Source organism: Colletotrichum karsti (assembly GCF_011947395.1).
Source record: "Colletotrichum karsti strain CkLH20 chromosome Unknown Scaffold24, whole genome shotgun sequence".
Taxonomy (NCBI): Eukaryota; Fungi; Ascomycota; class Sordariomycetes; order Glomerellales; family Glomerellaceae; genus Colletotrichum; species Colletotrichum karsti.
In genome coordinates, this window is record NW_024065924.1 from 187,215 (window position 1) to 203,149 (window position 15,935).

The 15,935-nt window shown below is 55.8% G+C and overlaps 6 protein-coding genes across 6 annotated transcripts; 3 read left to right on the forward strand and 3 right to left on the reverse strand.

Annotated features, from left to right (window-relative positions):
• Nucleotides 1-724: 724 nt before the first annotated feature.
• CkaCkLH20_07551 (50s ribosomal protein l4) lies at nt 725-1,740 on the reverse strand (the record flags this gene model as incomplete). The annotated part of the gene is made up of 2 exons (XM_038890268.1): nt 725-1,491; nt 1,560-1,740. 2 exons carry the CDS (start codon nt 1,738-1,740, stop codon nt 725-727), a joined length of 948 nt encoding a protein of 315 aa, XP_038744318.1.
• Nucleotides 1,741-2,119: 379 nt separating this feature from the next.
• On the forward strand, nt 2,120-3,532 carry CkaCkLH20_07552 (phosphatidylethanolamine-binding protein; the record flags this gene model as incomplete). Its single annotated transcript, XM_038890269.1, has 2 exons — nt 2,120-2,657; nt 2,724-3,532. 2 exons carry the CDS (start codon nt 2,120-2,122, stop codon nt 3,530-3,532), a joined length of 1,347 nt encoding a protein of 448 aa, XP_038744319.1.
• Nucleotides 3,533-4,935: 1,403 nt separating this feature from the next.
• CkaCkLH20_07553 (uncharacterized protein) lies at nt 4,936-6,423 on the forward strand (the record flags this gene model as incomplete). Its single annotated transcript, XM_038890270.1, has 1 exon — nt 4,936-6,423. The coding sequence occupies one exon, from the start codon at nt 4,936-4,938 to the stop codon at nt 6,421-6,423; it is 1,488 nt and encodes a 495-aa protein (XP_038744320.1).
• Nucleotides 6,424-6,764: 341 nt separating this feature from the next.
• On the reverse strand, nt 6,765-8,482 carry CkaCkLH20_07554 (DNA polymerase alpha/epsilon subunit B; the record flags this gene model as incomplete). The annotated part of the gene is made up of 4 exons (XM_038890271.1): nt 6,765-6,994; nt 7,049-7,982; nt 8,042-8,360; nt 8,439-8,482. 4 exons carry the CDS (start codon nt 8,480-8,482, stop codon nt 6,765-6,767), a joined length of 1,527 nt encoding a protein of 508 aa, XP_038744321.1.
• A 520-nt stretch (nt 8,483-9,002) lies between these two features.
• Nucleotides 9,003-9,842, forward strand: CkaCkLH20_07555 (ABC transporter; the record flags this gene model as incomplete). The annotated part of the gene is made up of 1 exon (XM_038890272.1): nt 9,003-9,842. The coding sequence occupies one exon, from the start codon at nt 9,003-9,005 to the stop codon at nt 9,840-9,842; it is 840 nt and encodes a 279-aa protein (XP_038744322.1).
• A 548-nt stretch (nt 9,843-10,390) lies between these two features.
• On the reverse strand, nt 10,391-12,891 carry CkaCkLH20_07556 (uncharacterized protein; the record flags this gene model as incomplete). The annotated part of the gene is made up of 8 exons (XM_038890273.1): nt 10,391-11,316; nt 11,364-11,481; nt 11,527-11,790; nt 11,849-12,025; nt 12,072-12,195; nt 12,252-12,323; nt 12,380-12,755; nt 12,819-12,891. The coding sequence occupies 8 exons, from the start codon at nt 12,889-12,891 to the stop codon at nt 10,391-10,393; spliced, it is 2,130 nt and encodes a 709-aa protein (XP_038744323.1).
• Between the last annotated feature and the right edge of the window lie 3,044 nt (nt 12,892-15,935).

The following is a 15,935-nucleotide window of genomic DNA, read 5'->3' on the forward strand; positions in this document are numbered from 1 at the left end:
AAAGTCTCACTGTACTGCCCTTTACTGTAACCAAATCACTGTATTCTCAGGAATTAAATCAACCGTATTTCTTAGCAAGGACGCATTCTCTGCTCTCCCACCAGAATCCAAGTGTGAGTGCCGTCATTTTGGGGAAAATGGGAGTGGATTTCCCCCCCTCCAGGAGGCGTTTGAATGGTTGGGTGAGGTGTGGGTTTATTTGGTAGGTGCTTTTCCCTCACCCGGGCGACGTACCCGTTCCATCACTGCCAGGGAAATCTGACGCGGAATGGCGTATGAGGTTTCCGAATAGAGGCAAGTTGGACGTTTTGGAGACCCATACGGCGGGCTGAGACTTTCTCGTTTCCGCTTCTGTTGCCGGATGCTTTTTATGAATTATTATGTACGAATACGCGATTGTGAACGACAGACACTGAGGTTCGGGTTATCTCGGCCGAACATATGGATAGTTTAGACCAACTGATCTTTTCTGCACTTTAGTGCCATCACAGAGATGAATGCCGCTTACTAGATTAGGGATTCGTCCACTCAAGTTCAGTGTCCTGAACGATCAACGGCCGCCTGACACGGATTGATCCCGAATTAACAGAGTAAATGGCAAAATAAGCCTTATTGCTACATGCCGGAGAGGCGCCCTCTAATCAGACATTCTCTGCTCCTTGATGGCTGATTGATGTTACACGATATCCACATGTCCTTCACCCTTGCCGGCCCCGTCAATTCTTCACAATATCGGCTCACCAATGGTCGGGGTCCTCCTCGTGAGGCCATTGACGAAGATCTTGCTGACCAGATCGCTCTGGTGCGCCTCAATCATCTCCCTCAACGCCGACCGCTCAACAACCACGCGCCCCATCTCCAACAGGTCTTTAACATCCACGTCGTCGACCTCGAGATGCCTTCCCTGGTCGTACACTGTCGCCATCGTCGTCTCCAGCCTGTAATTCTTGCCGGCCGTGATCACCAGCGTCTTGCCGAAGTCCTTGCCCCACTGGTTCGCGTCGAGGACCTGCATCATCCACTTGCGGCGGAACTGCTCCTTCAGAAACTTGTCCATGGACCCCCAGCCCCCGACGCGGGGCAGCGGCAGCTCCATGCCGTCCTCGCAGACGATGAGCTCGCCGCGGCGGTAGCGGTAGCTGAGCGCGGTGCGCCACGCCACGTCGTAGACCTTGCGGTTCAGGCGGGTCGAAAAGTCGCGCGGCTTCGGGCCGTGGGCGACACCTCCGCCGCGCCGGATCGGCGACTGCTTGGTTCCCACGCGGGCCTTGCCGGTGCCCTTTTGGCGGTGCACCTTGCGGTGCGAGCCTCGGACCTCCCAGCGGGTCTTGGTGCTGGCCGTGCCCTGGCGGGTGCTGTCGCCCTCGTAGACGACGGCGAGGTGGAGGAGGTCGCGGCGGAGGGGGAGGTAGAGGTGCTTCGTCGAGTAGGACTCGAGGGATTGGGGCTCGAGGGTCGGGAAGGCGTGGATCGTGACCGGGACGGTTGTGGCTGCGAGAGCGGACCAGTTAGCGAATTGGTCTCGTGAGGCGGGAGTGTTCCGAGGGTGAGAAGCTTACGTGGTGTCCAAATCTGGTTGACGGAAGTGGTGATATTGGACAATGGCGCCTCGCTGGCCATTGACCTCGTAAAGTTGGATGAGCCGAGGAATGATGCTGGTCTCGCCGCTCTGCAGGTCTGCGATGAGACGGCCAGGCCCCTCATGGCCTCGGTGAGGCTCCTGACTCCCTTGCCGGCCATTGTGTGCTTGTTACGGCTTCACAACGGAAAGGAGGCTCGGGATCTCGTTGATCAGATTCGTTGGCGCGATGTGGTCGTCGACGATTTGGAGATTCAATTGATAGTCCCTCTACGAAAATTTGGCCCGTCCGGTCGTGTGCCTCTGCCAATCAGGTGGCGCTAATTGCAGGTACGTACCGCTTTTTGCACTTCTGAGGTGGGAGCTTCGTCCCTTGTCCGGGGCGGGATATTCCGTCTTTCAATTGGAAAAATAATTATGGAGACCCGCAGTGTGCCATTGGATCGTGTGAAGCTCTGGGTGAAAAACCTCCTTCGGCGATCGAGCGGGAGGACATATCACCATCCACGCCCACTTTCCCACCCCTACACAGCCCACACAATGTCATCGTCGTGTAGGCAGGCCGTCCGGCCGCTGCGGCGATGCCTCAACGGCGCCACCACGACAACGCTGCCGATACGAAGGAGCATCTCGACGACACCGGCCCCCGCCGCGCAGGTGCATAAGGTGGTCTACACAAGACCCGAGGAGACGGATCCCTTCGAGATGGACCCGAACACAGCGGTAGCGCCTTGGGCCGAGAAAGATCTCTGGAAAGCCGGAACGCCGCCCGTGGGTTCGCGACGTCGCCGTTACGCCATTCGCACGAGCCAAAACCTCCCCTTCGAGCAGCTGCCGTATCAGGCGTTCCAGGAGGCGCGCAAGATTCTGGCGGCTGACCGCGAGGAGAAGCTGGCTGCTATCGTTCGCGAGTCGGCCAAGATCAAGAAGTTGGAGGGTCTCGATGGGAAGGATATCAAGGGCGGAGAGAGGATGCGCCAGATGAAGCTGAGCAGTCTGCGCAAGCATGTTGAGGAGCTCAAGATTCTGGCGGATATCAATGACCCGGCTGTGAAGAGGAGGTTTGAAGACGGACTCGGTACGATTCACGGGCAATTGCTGGACCCATGTTGAACGAATTGAGTGCTGACGAGACGTGAAACAGGCGACATGAGCAAGCCCATCTACCGCTTCCTCGCCGAGCGCAAGTGGCGCAGCTACGAGGCGAAGCTGACCGAGCAGCGTATCGAGCAATTCAACATCATCCCCGACATCCTCCCCAAGCTGACGCCCTCCTACGATGTTCAACTCTGGTTCCGCCGCTCCAAGGTGCCTCCGGGCAAGGTCCTCCCCAGCAACGTCACCGAGGTACCCCCCAAGCTGCGCGTGACACCCTTCACCGCCGGCGAGCGCCTCGTGTCCATCGTCATCATGGACTCGGACGTTCCCCAGATCGAGACGGATAACTTCAGCAAGCGCTGCCACTACCTCGCCGTCAACGTCCCCGTCTCCCCGACCGCCACCTCGATCCCCCTCTCCAAGCTCCGCGACCCCTCTCAACTGGCCGTCCCCTACCTGCCCGCCTTCGCGCAAAAGGGCAGCCCGTACCACCGATTGTCCATCTTCATTCTCGAGCAGGGCGACCAGCGCCTCGACGCTTCTAAGCTGAAGGAGCTGTACTCGGGCCGCGACGGCTTCTCGCTTAAGTCGTTCCGTGACAAGTTCAAGTTGAGCCCCGTGGGCTTCAACATCTTCCGTACCGTATGGGACGAGAATACGGCCGGCGTGATGGAGCGCGCGGGCATGCCGGGAGCGGACATCGAGTTCCGCCCGACGCGCGTGTACTCGCTCAAGCAGCCGAAGAAGGCGCGTGGTTGGGAGGCGAAGCGCCAGGGACCGAAGTACAAGCACCTGTGGAAGTACACCAAGCGTATCAAGGGATACTCCAACGCCAAGGGTCTTATCAGGAAGTAGGGGAGATCTTGAGGGGAGTGAGGCGAGAGGCGGTCCTGGCCGAAGCAGGCCAGGAAATTATCGTGCAGCGGGCATCAAACCCATCGCAAGACGGGGTGTGGATGTTGTTAAAAAGTGTAGAATATATGTACTCTATGTGTCATCTTCTGGCTGTAGATGGGTGCAGTCTAAAGCTATGGTTGTTATAGATCACCTACTGTCAACTCTGCCCCTGGTTCGACGACAAACGCTGGGAAATACTTCGTTTGAATCGAACCTCCGACACGAAAGCAAGTCTGCAACACCTTCCAAGATCGGCCGCAGACAAGCTACCTGATCATTGTTTGCATTGCAGGCTCAAATTGCTGGGCGCTACTGCCAAACCCCTATCTGCTCGATTTCAGTTCCTCAGCTGATCCCTTCGATATCGTTCAACTGCGATTCGACCACTCAGCCATTCTCTTCACCAATCTTACTCTCAATTAGTGGATGTTGCAATTTTCCGTGTCCTCTGTCGGCCATCACGAGACATCAACTGATCGCTCCTTCCAAAAGCACGCAATAGGTCTACCCATTTTGGAGGGAAATACCCCGACCAACACCAGCGCCTGTGCCGAGTTTCTCATCTCCTTCCTCTCTTGTATTTCACGAAGCCATTGACTTCGCCTGCCCAGGCCGATGACCACTTCCTCTCCCTAAAAAGGCAGATCAGCAGCGACAACTCTCTGTTCTTCTCTCACTCACCCATCTCCAGGTCTCGCAAGGTCTACAAGCTGTGGCAACACCTGCCCTTTTCAATATCAGTCAAGCGCGGTGCGATCTCCAAGACACACCTACCTTTGCCCGCTATCTACACTTAGGCAACAAGACTACAGTCCCTCGAAGTTGCTTCTGGGAACCAACTGCCGTTTTCACCAAGAACGACGAAAACGTTCTTACTTCCACTACGAAATATTCAGCCGGAGAGGCTACTTTCCAAATAGGGGGTTTGGAATAAAACCGTTCACACAGAGAAAAATTTCCGGTTGTTCTTTCTCTTGCTGATATCTTTCTCAGACTTGGCGGATTCAGACTCCTCTCGCTGGGCTTCTGCTTCAGAAGCGGCAAGAACAGTTCTTTTGGACACTTCAGTGAACCAACATTGAGACAAATTTCACCAGATCACATCTGAGGACAGCTTCCATATTGGCTTACAGACTCGCTTGCTTATTCATAACAGTCATTCTTCTCAACAATATCGCACATCACTAACAAGTCCTGAATATCAAGACACACATCGGGGCGACTGAAGACCAGCGCTGACGATCTATACCAGAGTCTCAACACAATATAAAAGATCTCCACATCCGAGGTAAGTTCTGAAGGGAGATCGGGGAATCCAGACACTGACAAATATCACAGCTACTTCAAGAACATTCCTCACCATGGCTCCAGGCAACTCCAAGTCAGCAGGGAAGTTTGTGAATCCGAAGTCCAAGACCAATTCATCTAAGGGCAAGAAGCGCCGCTCGTCCGAAAAGACTGTTCCCAAGCGAAAGCTTCCAGATGCGGTCCGCGAGTTCGCCGAGAAGCGGAACATTGAGGTCGCTGATGACGATAGCGACGAAGGCACTAAGAAGCCGGCCAAGAAACGTAGGAAACCTGTCCCGTCTTATGATGACTTCGTTCCGCGCGAGATGCCCATACCTCGAGATTACGGAGCAGGTTTTGCAGCGAAGTCAACCGCCCATCTCACGTGGGGAGCCCCCATTCTCTTCCAGCCTGTGGCTTCATTCACAGAGCAGGCCTCCGGCAGGCCGAGTTCTTCTGGCATTGCAAAGGGCAAAGGCAAGGCCAGGCGCAAAGGAAAGAGAGCTGCCAGTCCTTGTCATCCCTTCTTGACTGACAGTGAGGACGACGACGCCACACCCGTCCCAGAATCTCGCAGGTCGACAACCAGAAGGGCGAAGACCAGTACCACCCCCGACATCGACGACACGCTCCCGGGCGAGATCTTCTTCATGAAGTTCCCTGCTGAGATCAGGATGGAAATCTACAGACATCTTCTCGTGGCTGGAGATCCGGTACAAGTCCGACAGGGCTGGTCTACGCTGTACCCGAGAAACCGCCCTTGCCTCGAAACCTCCATCTTGCGCGTGTCTCGCCAAGTCAGAAATGAGGCCATCAACGTTCTCTACGGAAAGAACGTCTTTCTCTATCTCCTGAGAGAGACCGCAGCGGTCCCCGTGTCCAATGACCCAGATGGACTTGCAGACGACCACTTCGTCGAGTACGATGGTGAGAGCGATCCGGAGTACGACGAAGAAGTCCCAGTCACAGGAGCGAACCGAGATCCCCAGGTCGAGATCGACATCAAGCGCTTCGGTCACAAGTTTCGACGCATCAAAATCCTTGCGGAGCCGAATCGGTATGAGAAGGGCTACTTGCAGAGTATGGCCAACGCCATTTCGGTGTTCCGCAATCTGAAGCCCATCAAGTGCAGAATCCATACCATCGAGGTCGAGATCACGCCGAGACTCGACAAGGAAAGCGGAGGTCTCTCCTTCCTCAACTTCTTTGAGAAATCCTCTCCGGTCATGAAAGAGTTGAGGGGCTTGCCCTGTCAGTTCATCGAGATCGTCGTGAACACCAGCAGCGAAACCCAGGAGCGCATCAAGGTTAACCTGAAGTATGCGGCCAACGTTCGACGAGCCCGCCGTGGCGAGCATCCTCTCCGCGACGACGACGAAGCGATGCAAAAGTACACGAGCGAGGAGGCTGGCGCTGCTCAGGGACTGCTCGACAACCTCGGATCTTCAATCCAGAAGCTTTGGGACGCGCAGAACCAGAAAGCTGAGAAGGAAGAGGACTCGGAGCAGGAGGGCGAAAACGAGGAGGCCGTTGAGTGGCTTTGGGGGCAAGACTACAACTGAGGCGTTCGTTTGCTTTGCTTCTCTTTCATGAAGCTAGGTTCGCTTGGAATTTTGCATTTTGGGTTTACAGTCACGGGTCACGGGGGCGATATTGGAATGAGCAGTCTCGGTTTCAGCAGACCTGAGGACACCTGAGATAAGTTGCTTACACTAGGCCTGGCAAACAAGTACAGGTCATTTAGGGGAATTTCGTCACATCAGCGGATTTTGCTCATTGAATTCTAGGTTTTAGACGGCGTTAATGCTTTTTTTCATTCATAGAATTGCAACTCCTTCTTCATAGCTCAGGGGTATATCAAATCATAACCATCTTATGCTCAACATGTGCCGTCCAGTTTTCCTCATGATGATGCTATTGCCGAGATCTTGACCTTGGAGGTCTCCAGCGTTTCCGTATCAACGAGCACAATCTCCTTGGTCTGTGAAAACGAAGGAACAGTGATCAAGCGGACCTGCTCGCCCCCAGCGCCCTCGATGACCTTTGTCGAGAACTCAGGCTGGCAGCCGACGAAGTAGAGATGGGGAGAGCTCTTCATGACGAACGGGTCATCGTCGTGGAACGGGTAGGCCCCTGAACATGGTTAGATGGGGATCATGAAGAAGGCCTGGTGTTGTTGGAACTCACAGAGTGTGTCGGGTGCAGTCGGCGCGCTACACCGCCACCTGCACATGGCCTCCATCATGCCTAACCTGTCGTCGCTGTCGACGTACTTGAAGACGTCGTCAACGTTCTGACCACCCGTCCCCAGCACCCTCCAACCCTCGATCTCGCCCTCCCAGGGGTTCGTCGTGGTGTCGAGCCAGCCGGGCTCCTTGGCGTCGGGCGCGGCGGCGTAGGGCCTCGCGCGCGGGAACATGGCCGAGTGAATCGGCTGCTGGGGGTAGCTCGCGTTCGCGGGGTCCTGGGCGCCGGGCATGAGGGTGACGGGCATTGAGGGGAGCAGGTCGGCGAGGAACTCGTCGAAGAGCTGGCTGGGGAGGGGGTTGTACGCGCTGGCGTCGTAGCCGTACTTCTTCACCGCGGCCTTCTTGTTGCCGTTCGTGGCGCCGGCGTCGGCGGGGTTCGGGGACGTCGTGGAGATGGAGTCGCCGGCGATGACGAGGCGGGAGATGTTTGTGAGCTCGGACTGGGTCTCGGGGGTGAGGGCCTCGCCGAGAAGGAACTCGAGGAGGAGGGAGAGCTCGAGGGCGTAGGATGCGTCCGAGCCGGAGAAGGAGAGGCCCGAGACGATGGCGATCTTGGACGAGGGCTTCTGCGAGGGCGTCGGCGTCGTCGTCGTCGTGCCGGTCATGTCGTGGTCTTCTGAGGGAGGGGAGGTCAGGGACCACCTCGAGGGCTGGGGGGCGAGGTCCGGGAACTTGACGTCGATGACCTCGAGCTCGCCGTTTGCGTTCTCGGTGCCCATGACGCCGACGATGCAGCCGGTCACGAGGTGGATGGATTTCAGGACGTCGCCCACGAGGCGGATGCGGCCCGAGTCGTCTTCGAGCATGACCTGGTCCTTTTCGGCGTCGTCGGAGTAGTAGCGGTCCGTGGAGATCGGGGCCGAGATCCAGCGCTGGGTGTTTGTCAGTCTACGGTAGCGTCTCGAGGGAGGACGGTGGGAGAGGAACGTACGTCCTTGGAGACGTCCTCGAGGATGTTGGGCTTCAGCGGCATGTCGATGTAGACGGTGCCGGTGACCCAGCACAGCTCGCCCTGGCGGACGTCGAGGACGCGGTTGACGTGGCGGGCTTCTTCGCCGCCGATGATGGTGCCGTCCCAGGCTTCGGCGGCGACGGCGTCGACTGCGGGACGGATCGAGGTGAGGCGGAGGAAGTAGACGTCGGCATATTGCTGCTGGTAGGAACGTTCTTTCGGGAGAGTGAAGGTGGGAAGAGGCTTATAGTGAGAGGGTGCGCGGACGAGGGTTGACGATGAGGCTGCTGCTGCGTCGCTGGGTTGCTGTTAGCATCTGGTCTGCTGCGAAGATGCAGTGCAGGGGTTGTTTGCAAGTATCATATGGAAGACTCACGTCGGCTTCTGCAGGAGGGCCGTAACCTCGTCAAGGGTGACCATCTTGACGAACCGAATCTGCAGTCCTGCGGATGAGTTGTCGAAGAGGTTCTGAGGCGGGAGTGGCTGTTGCTGGATGTCAATGGCTTATGGCAGCAGAAGTTGAGGCTGCACAATGCCAGACGCGTCGGGGGCTGGAGTTGTCGCGAATTTTGGCGTAAATGGGATGTGGGGAGGGGTCCTGTCTTCCCCCTGTGGCTTTCACGCGGCCCGGGAGGTCGGTCCCCCCCGGGCCCCTGGAGCGGTCCAGCCACGGCGGGGTTGCTTGGGAATGGAGGGGCCATGATTGCTGCACCGACAAGAGCGGGATTAGCTCGGAGTACCTACCTTAGCTCAGGCCATCCCACTTGGAATCCCGCCGGGTCATGACGCCTTCAGTTTAGGGCGGTGAGATTGTGAGCCTTTTCTCATAAAATTTTCAACATCTGTATTTTCGTTTCCCTCCATCCCTTTCCTCCCTTCTTTCACCGTTCCCTTCACCCGCTTCTCGTCCACACAGCATTCATCCACCACGTCGCCCACAATGTCCTCCCAAAAGTCCCCAACGATCGAGGTGAACAACCTCAACTACAACTTCCCGGGCTCCACCTCGGGCCTCGAAAACATCTCCCTCTCGCTCCCGTCGCGCTCGCGCACCCTTCTCATCGGCGCCAACGGCGCCGGCAAGACCACCATCCTCCGCCTCCTCGCCGGCAAACGCCTCTCGCCCCAGGGCGGCATCACCATCGGCGGCGTCGACCCCTTCAAGGAGGGCCTCGAGGGCGTCACCTACCTCGGCCTGGAGTGGGTTCTCAACCCCATCGTGCGCACCGACATCGGCGTCGTCGAGCTGCTCCGCAGCGTCGGCGGCGACGCCTACCCGGAGCGCCGCGACGAGCTCGTCTCCGTCCTCGACATCGACACCGCCTGGCGCATGCACGCCGTCTCCGACGGCGAGCGCCGCCGCGTCCAGCTCGCCATGGGCCTGATCCGGCCATGGACCATCCTGCTGCTGGACGAGATCACGGTCGACCTGGACGTGCTGAGCCGCGCCGAGTTCCTGGGTTGGCTGAGGCGCGAGACGGAGATCCGCGAGTGTACCATCGTGTATGCCACGCACATCCTGGACAACCTCGCCGGCTGGCCCACGCACCTGGTGCACATGCATTTGGGCACCGTCAGGGAGTGGGCCACGGCCGATAAGTTCCTCGACGGCCTCGACGGGCGCAGCGGGAACAGCACGCTCGGCGAGCTGGTGCTGGGGTGGTTGAGGAAGGATTTGAAGGACCGTGGCCCGCGTTCGCAGGGCAGGGTTGCGCCTGAGGGGAAGACGTACGATGCTGGCGGTTACGGGGGCTACGGTGACGAGTCCGGCAAGAAATAAGCTTGCTTTTATGGGTGTTTGGAAGAGGGAGGTTTTTTCCGTGTTCAACAATGTGGGTCTGGGGATTACGGCGCATATGGCACTCAACTGCATTATGATGGGCGTTTGTATTTGGTTTTCAACACTGTGACGACTGGGGCGGTCACTTGAATTCGGTGTTTTATCAACTACACCATGGAGATGGAGGACGAAACTATGCATGAAAGAGAGAGGGCTACGAAAAGAAAAGGGGGGCATACTCAACTTGCCCGCCCGACGGCGTTTGGTTGCATACTTGTTCAACAACGGCATACCCGGGTTTTCTACTAGGATTTCATGGCTCTTGATACCCTGTGTCTTCAACCGCAAGAGGGCTTTATATCTGGGGCGGAAGATTTCTGTCGACTCAACTAGACAGACGTTACATGCTGAACAAAACTTGGTCAGAAGAATATATATAAATATTGATGCTGCGAGTCGCTCGCAGTGGGTATCACAACTCTATCTCCCCCTGGATACTGCCAATGTTGCCATCCTATTCCCCGCTACCTTGACCTCAGGATCTGAGATTACTTCCCGGGCTGGGAGGTCATGAGAACCTTCATAGTGTTCCTCATGAGTTCCGATATTCCTCCTAGCCCCTGGGCGTCCAGCGCATGCAGCACGTAGCTTCGGTATTCGGACCACGTTACGCGGATACCTCGCGCATCAGCCAATCTTGCCAGACTGTTCGCCGTCACAGGGCCTGCATGCCTCGTGGCAATGGCGTCTTCGTCCTCCTCCAGCGCGTCATCTTCACGCTGTCGGATACACCGAATGGCCTGCAGACTCAACAACGGCGAGTAGGAAAAGCCAAACAGAGTGGGTAGCTCGAGATCCGCATCCAGATCCTCGATGTAGCGCTGCAAGCGAAGTACGACGGGCCGCGCGGTGAGGCACCCGATGGCGTTCTTGTCCGCGTCGTTGAACGCCTTCCCACGCCATAGGCAGTTGCAAATGTCCATCAAAAAGCCGTTGAAGCGGTTCACGTAGCTGGGCTCATAATCGTACGCGGCCGATCGACGGCCCATTTTCATGGCGTTCTCGAATCCCTTCTTGTACACCGCGAGGAAGGCGCATAGGCGCGACACGTTGGCGAGAGAGTGGCTGAAGAATATGAGATATGGGAGTTCCGCGGCCGGGTTGGAGATGCGTAGTAAGTGTTGCAGGGCGGGATCGGAGATGCTGGCGGCGGCTTCCTCGTAGAGGTCCAGGATGGTGCCGTGGACAGCGATGCTTGGGGATGCTTGGGCTAGGTTCAGGGCGGTGGTGCTCGCGTGGTCTAGCATTTGATGTAAGGCGTCCACAGGGACGTTTGCTGGGGTCGTGTCGACTGAGCGGAGGACGAAAGACCAGTGGCGGATGAGGTTTTGGTACAGCTTTAGAAGGGCGAGCTGGGAGTCGGGCGTTGAGGGGAGGCATCTCTCCAGTGGCTTGAAGACGAATTTGCTTAATTCTACTGCAATCAGCTACAACTCAGTTGTTCTGTTGCCATGAGCTTACCTTCAAATGGTGCGAGCGGAGAGTAGGAAAGAATGTTGAAAATGGGATCTCGAGCGTCTACGCCGTTCCAGGTAGTGAACAGTTTGGCGAAGAAATTCAAGATGACGACCGGGGTTTCCTGCACGATTAGCTGGTTTGTCCCCGTAAGTTGGCCGAAACTTACTTTGACCCGAGTCACATAGTCCTCTAAAATTTCCATCGTCTCCTGGAATAGCTTCTCGTCGGCGTTTCCATTCAGAACGTCCTCGAGGACGGCATCGATCCAATGAACCACGCGCCTCGACGCGTCATCGTCCTTCTTTAGGGCCATGAACTTCTGTAGAAGAGGATCTGCCAACACAGCGGCAAGTTGATTTGGGAGCTCAATCTTCTCGATGCTCCGGGCGAGTCGGTCGGCGCTGTCGATCTCTTCAACTGTAACCGAGTTCTGTGTCGTTCAGTCAGATACAAATCTTACGACGGTATTGTTTATGATGGGCGCTCACCTCATTGGCCTCTGATGTATGGACCGAAGGGACATGGGCGCCCTTGCCACTACGAGCCCTCAAAGCCTGATGATTGACGCTGAAGCCGTTGCGAGGTTGGCTAGTGACCTCGGCGGTGCGTTGAGAGTGATCCCTCTGAATTTGGTCCAACCTCTCGCGCCATTCAATGTCAGGATGCTGTAGATGTCAGATCGCGCCTTTTAGCTTTGACCGAAATAATCACCTTGAAGGCAGATGCCTTGCCTCTTACGGCATCGCCGACAATAATTTCCGGGTAGTAGTCTTTGAACACTCGGAGGAGGCCGGTTAATGCTGGGTCGTTGCCGGTGTTCCTAGAAAGGTTGAGACTGAGACATGCAGTTAGTGATGTCCAAAATAACTGGTATGCTGAATGTGTACGTACACTGCCTGGATTCTGAACGGCCGGACATGTTTTCTGCGAGTAATTAAAGCAAGTAGGTGACAGAGCTGTGGTCTATATGCTGTCAGTATTCAATTTGTCTATAAACACGAAGCCAAGGAGATACTAACCTGATAGCAGCGGTGTCAAGGAGGTTGAAGAGAACAGCGTACGCCTGCGATAGAACTGCGGGCCTCTCCAGAACGTGATACACCATGATCAGCCATTTCAGCAAATTTGACTGCAGCACCAGGGAGGGCTTCAGTTCGCCATGACCCAGGCATCCCACCACCCTCAGAACAAGGTCGTCGGACAGGCGCTCTGCAGGGTACAAGTTCTTCACCAGAATGTTCAACCCGCCTTGGTCAAGGCAGCTTGGCCTCGTGATGAGATCAATGAGTTCAGTCAAAGGTTCGGGCAGTAGGCCCTTCACGTAGGCAGCTGAAGCAAGCCGATCAATGGTAGGTCTGATATTCGTGGCTCGCTTCTTGGTTGGTAGCTTTGAAGCTGGGAAATTCGTCAAAATTAGTATGGTAATGGCTTATTGATTCAGGAGAACTTTCCACTCACCCCCGACGATGTCTTCTACTAGAAGATCCACGTTGTCATCTCCATCCACAGACATGTCGTCGGCGGAAGCCATCTTGCCCAATTTTCCGCTCTCGCAGTCTCCGATACTAGATGGAGCCTAAGCTAGTGAGCGCTGGTCACCATTGATGCCGGGGCTGTGTATCCGTAAGCTGGACTGTGACGGCCGGGTTGTTGTGTGAGGTGGTCCCCCGGTCGCGGTTGTCGGACAGTGGCACGCGTCGTGTGCCCAAGGTGAGCGCGTTTAGACCGGGCAGAAAAGGCGGCGCACACACCACACCTTGTCTTTTTGCAAGACATGACTGGTCAGAAGTGACCCACTCATGTGGAACTCGAGTCGAAGATGTGGGGGCTCCTCGGTCACCGGTAAGGTCAGGGAAAAAATGAGGGAAAAGCGACGCTGGAGCACACGAAATTGGGAGGTGCCAATGAGAACGGGCCTCGGTGAAGGACATGTGGGTGGGTGATGAATGTTCTTGGCAGATCACAGCAACGGCCTCGATTTCCGGGGATGAAGGGTAACACAAGCCATGATCCGAGAATCTGACCATGTTTTGATGATTGCAGTCGCATGTCACATCATGCCCGATCTGTGCGTTTGGCTGACTGCGGCTCACTGAAAGAGATCATGTATGGAGTAAGAAGATAGTCATGATGAGCTGCAGGAAAAGAGATGGTAGGGTAACTGTAACTACCTAGGGCAAGATTGACACGGAACGGCTCACCGGTCTCATCGGTTCGACCCCAAGTGTGTAAGCGGCGTGCAAGCCGTCTTGGCTGCCATGAAAAGCTTTCATTTGCCCGGACTTATCCATGCAGCTTCGGCCATGGCCATGAGTTTGGGGTCCAAGTCGGAGTTTTGTGAGATGTGAGGCGAGGCGCACCGGCAATTTTGGATTCCAGATGCCGCCATTTGAAAGGCGGAGTAATAGCAAGTATTCGACAGACCTTTACACCGATTCGATGGACAATCGAAATGAGATATGTTGAAGTGGTTCATTCTCATAGGGTGATGATGAACACCTCTCATTGTCTTAGATGAGGTGAGGAGCACCGCACTGGCGCGAGCTGCATGGCGACTAGAACAGGAGGGAAGGGCCCATCCGTGGCCTCACTTCGTGTTGCACAGAGCGGGTCACGAACAAGGAAGAACGAACTATTAGGCGCAGGTTGTCAGCCTGGCGAGTACAGAGTAGCGAGAAGAGAAACTAGTTCTCTACGAGGAAGTTCCATTGCCAACAGCAGTCAACATGAGCGTCACTGTGAGAGGTTGGAAGGAGCTGTGAGGACAACCTAATACGGATACCTCACCTGGGAAGAATTATGGGTCCATGGGTCTTACCTGCTTACTGCGTACGCCGTGCGGCCGTGCGCTCTGATGGCCCCGTTCCGCACCTCAGCCCGCACCCCCAGAACTTCCATCGTCATCTTCCGGTCCGTCGACTTCTTTTCGTACCTACCATCCATCACCAGGACACGATGATTATCGGCCGCCATCCGTCACCCGCGAGATGCATGTTGCGCATCAGACGCCAACGTACACATCGACAAGACAAAGCTGTCTATTGTTAGCAATGATGGCTGATCCCAGATGGCTTCAGCTCACCGTCCGGCCTGACCTCATTGTTTCACAGGCATGCTACACAGATGCATCGCTAGAATCCTTCGACCACTTCAACCCATGACAACAAACCACCTTTCTCTGCGCCTCCACTATACGCAGCAAGATGATGTATGCTTCTGACCGCATCTGCGGCTTTTCTCTTTTTCTCTAGGTACCTGCCATAATGACCAGGAAACCCGCATCTAATTCTTTCTTGTTGTCTCTTCTAGGTCGCGTCCATCTTTTACAAGCATTGCCATTGGACGGCCATGTGGTGTAAGCAAGCTGTCAAAAATGTTCAACATTTCCTGTATTCGTCCTCACCTATCGCCACCGCGATCGACTCGAACTGGCCTCAAGACGCTAACAATTCTCGTCTCGTACGAATACTCGCCGGGGTCCAACGTTTTATGCCATTGTTCGCGGCCCGACGTCTCCACAGCCGAGAGACGCCCGACTGAGAATTGACATCTTGCCCCTGTTTTGCCGACTTTTCCCTCTCCTTTTTTCATCGGCAGGATTCTCCCGGTAAACCCTATTTTCAACACCCCGACCAGCACCACCAACAGCCTGGTCTGACGGAGTTGACCCGGCAATCTTTTTTTTCCTGCTCTCCCACACCCAGTCGACATACCCCCGGCGATTTGTCACCTGGAGCTCCAAAGCCGTGGCTGTGGATGATGTTCCATGACGGACCTCGTGCCTCAAGTGCCCGCTTCTTATGCCCGAATAGAGCAGTCACCTTCTGTTCTCACTTTCACTCAACTCTTCAACTGTCCTGCTCTACCACTCGTGGGGGTTCTCGAGCTAGTTCAGCAACAAGTGTCATAAGCTCCGGCCTCGGTTGCCTGTCATCTTCTTGGCTCTGTGTCACGTTCGGCCGCTCTGCGCAAGCTGCTGCTTTACCTACCTTCCCATCTCACCTTAAGCCGGAGTCAATTTCGTCTGCAGAAGCGTTGTGTAACCTACTCGAGCCCCCTCGTGTTGCTAAGCTGTTGCTGCATGGTTTGTCTGGTGGTCAGCATGTCCAAGGTAATCCGTTCCTTACTGTTCCGTTATCCTCTGACCCTAGCAAACGGACCTATTGCCGCTCCGCACCGCGCCGGTTGCATTGGGGTCCATCCGTCTAGCCATCCATCCTTCCCACCACCTCTTCATCCTCATGCCATCCATGGGTACACACACTCTCTTCCTACACGCATATTCGTACGCACACACAACCAACTTGTCATTGCATCAGTCAGATGCCCCCAGACCAGGAACCACGGCGCCGTTCATTGATTGATTCATTGTGACCAAGACCCACCACCCGCCGCATGAAGCGTGGAGGCCTTTGGACATTAGCCGCGCTCTCTTCCGTTTTGTCATACCAACGCCCACACGACCTTGTTTTGACAATCGTGTTTGAACACTAGATTTATGCAGCCCTGATTTTATATATGCATCTTTTTGCGAGACTCTCTCCCTCTGTGCTGTTCATCAGTGCCCGTCCCATC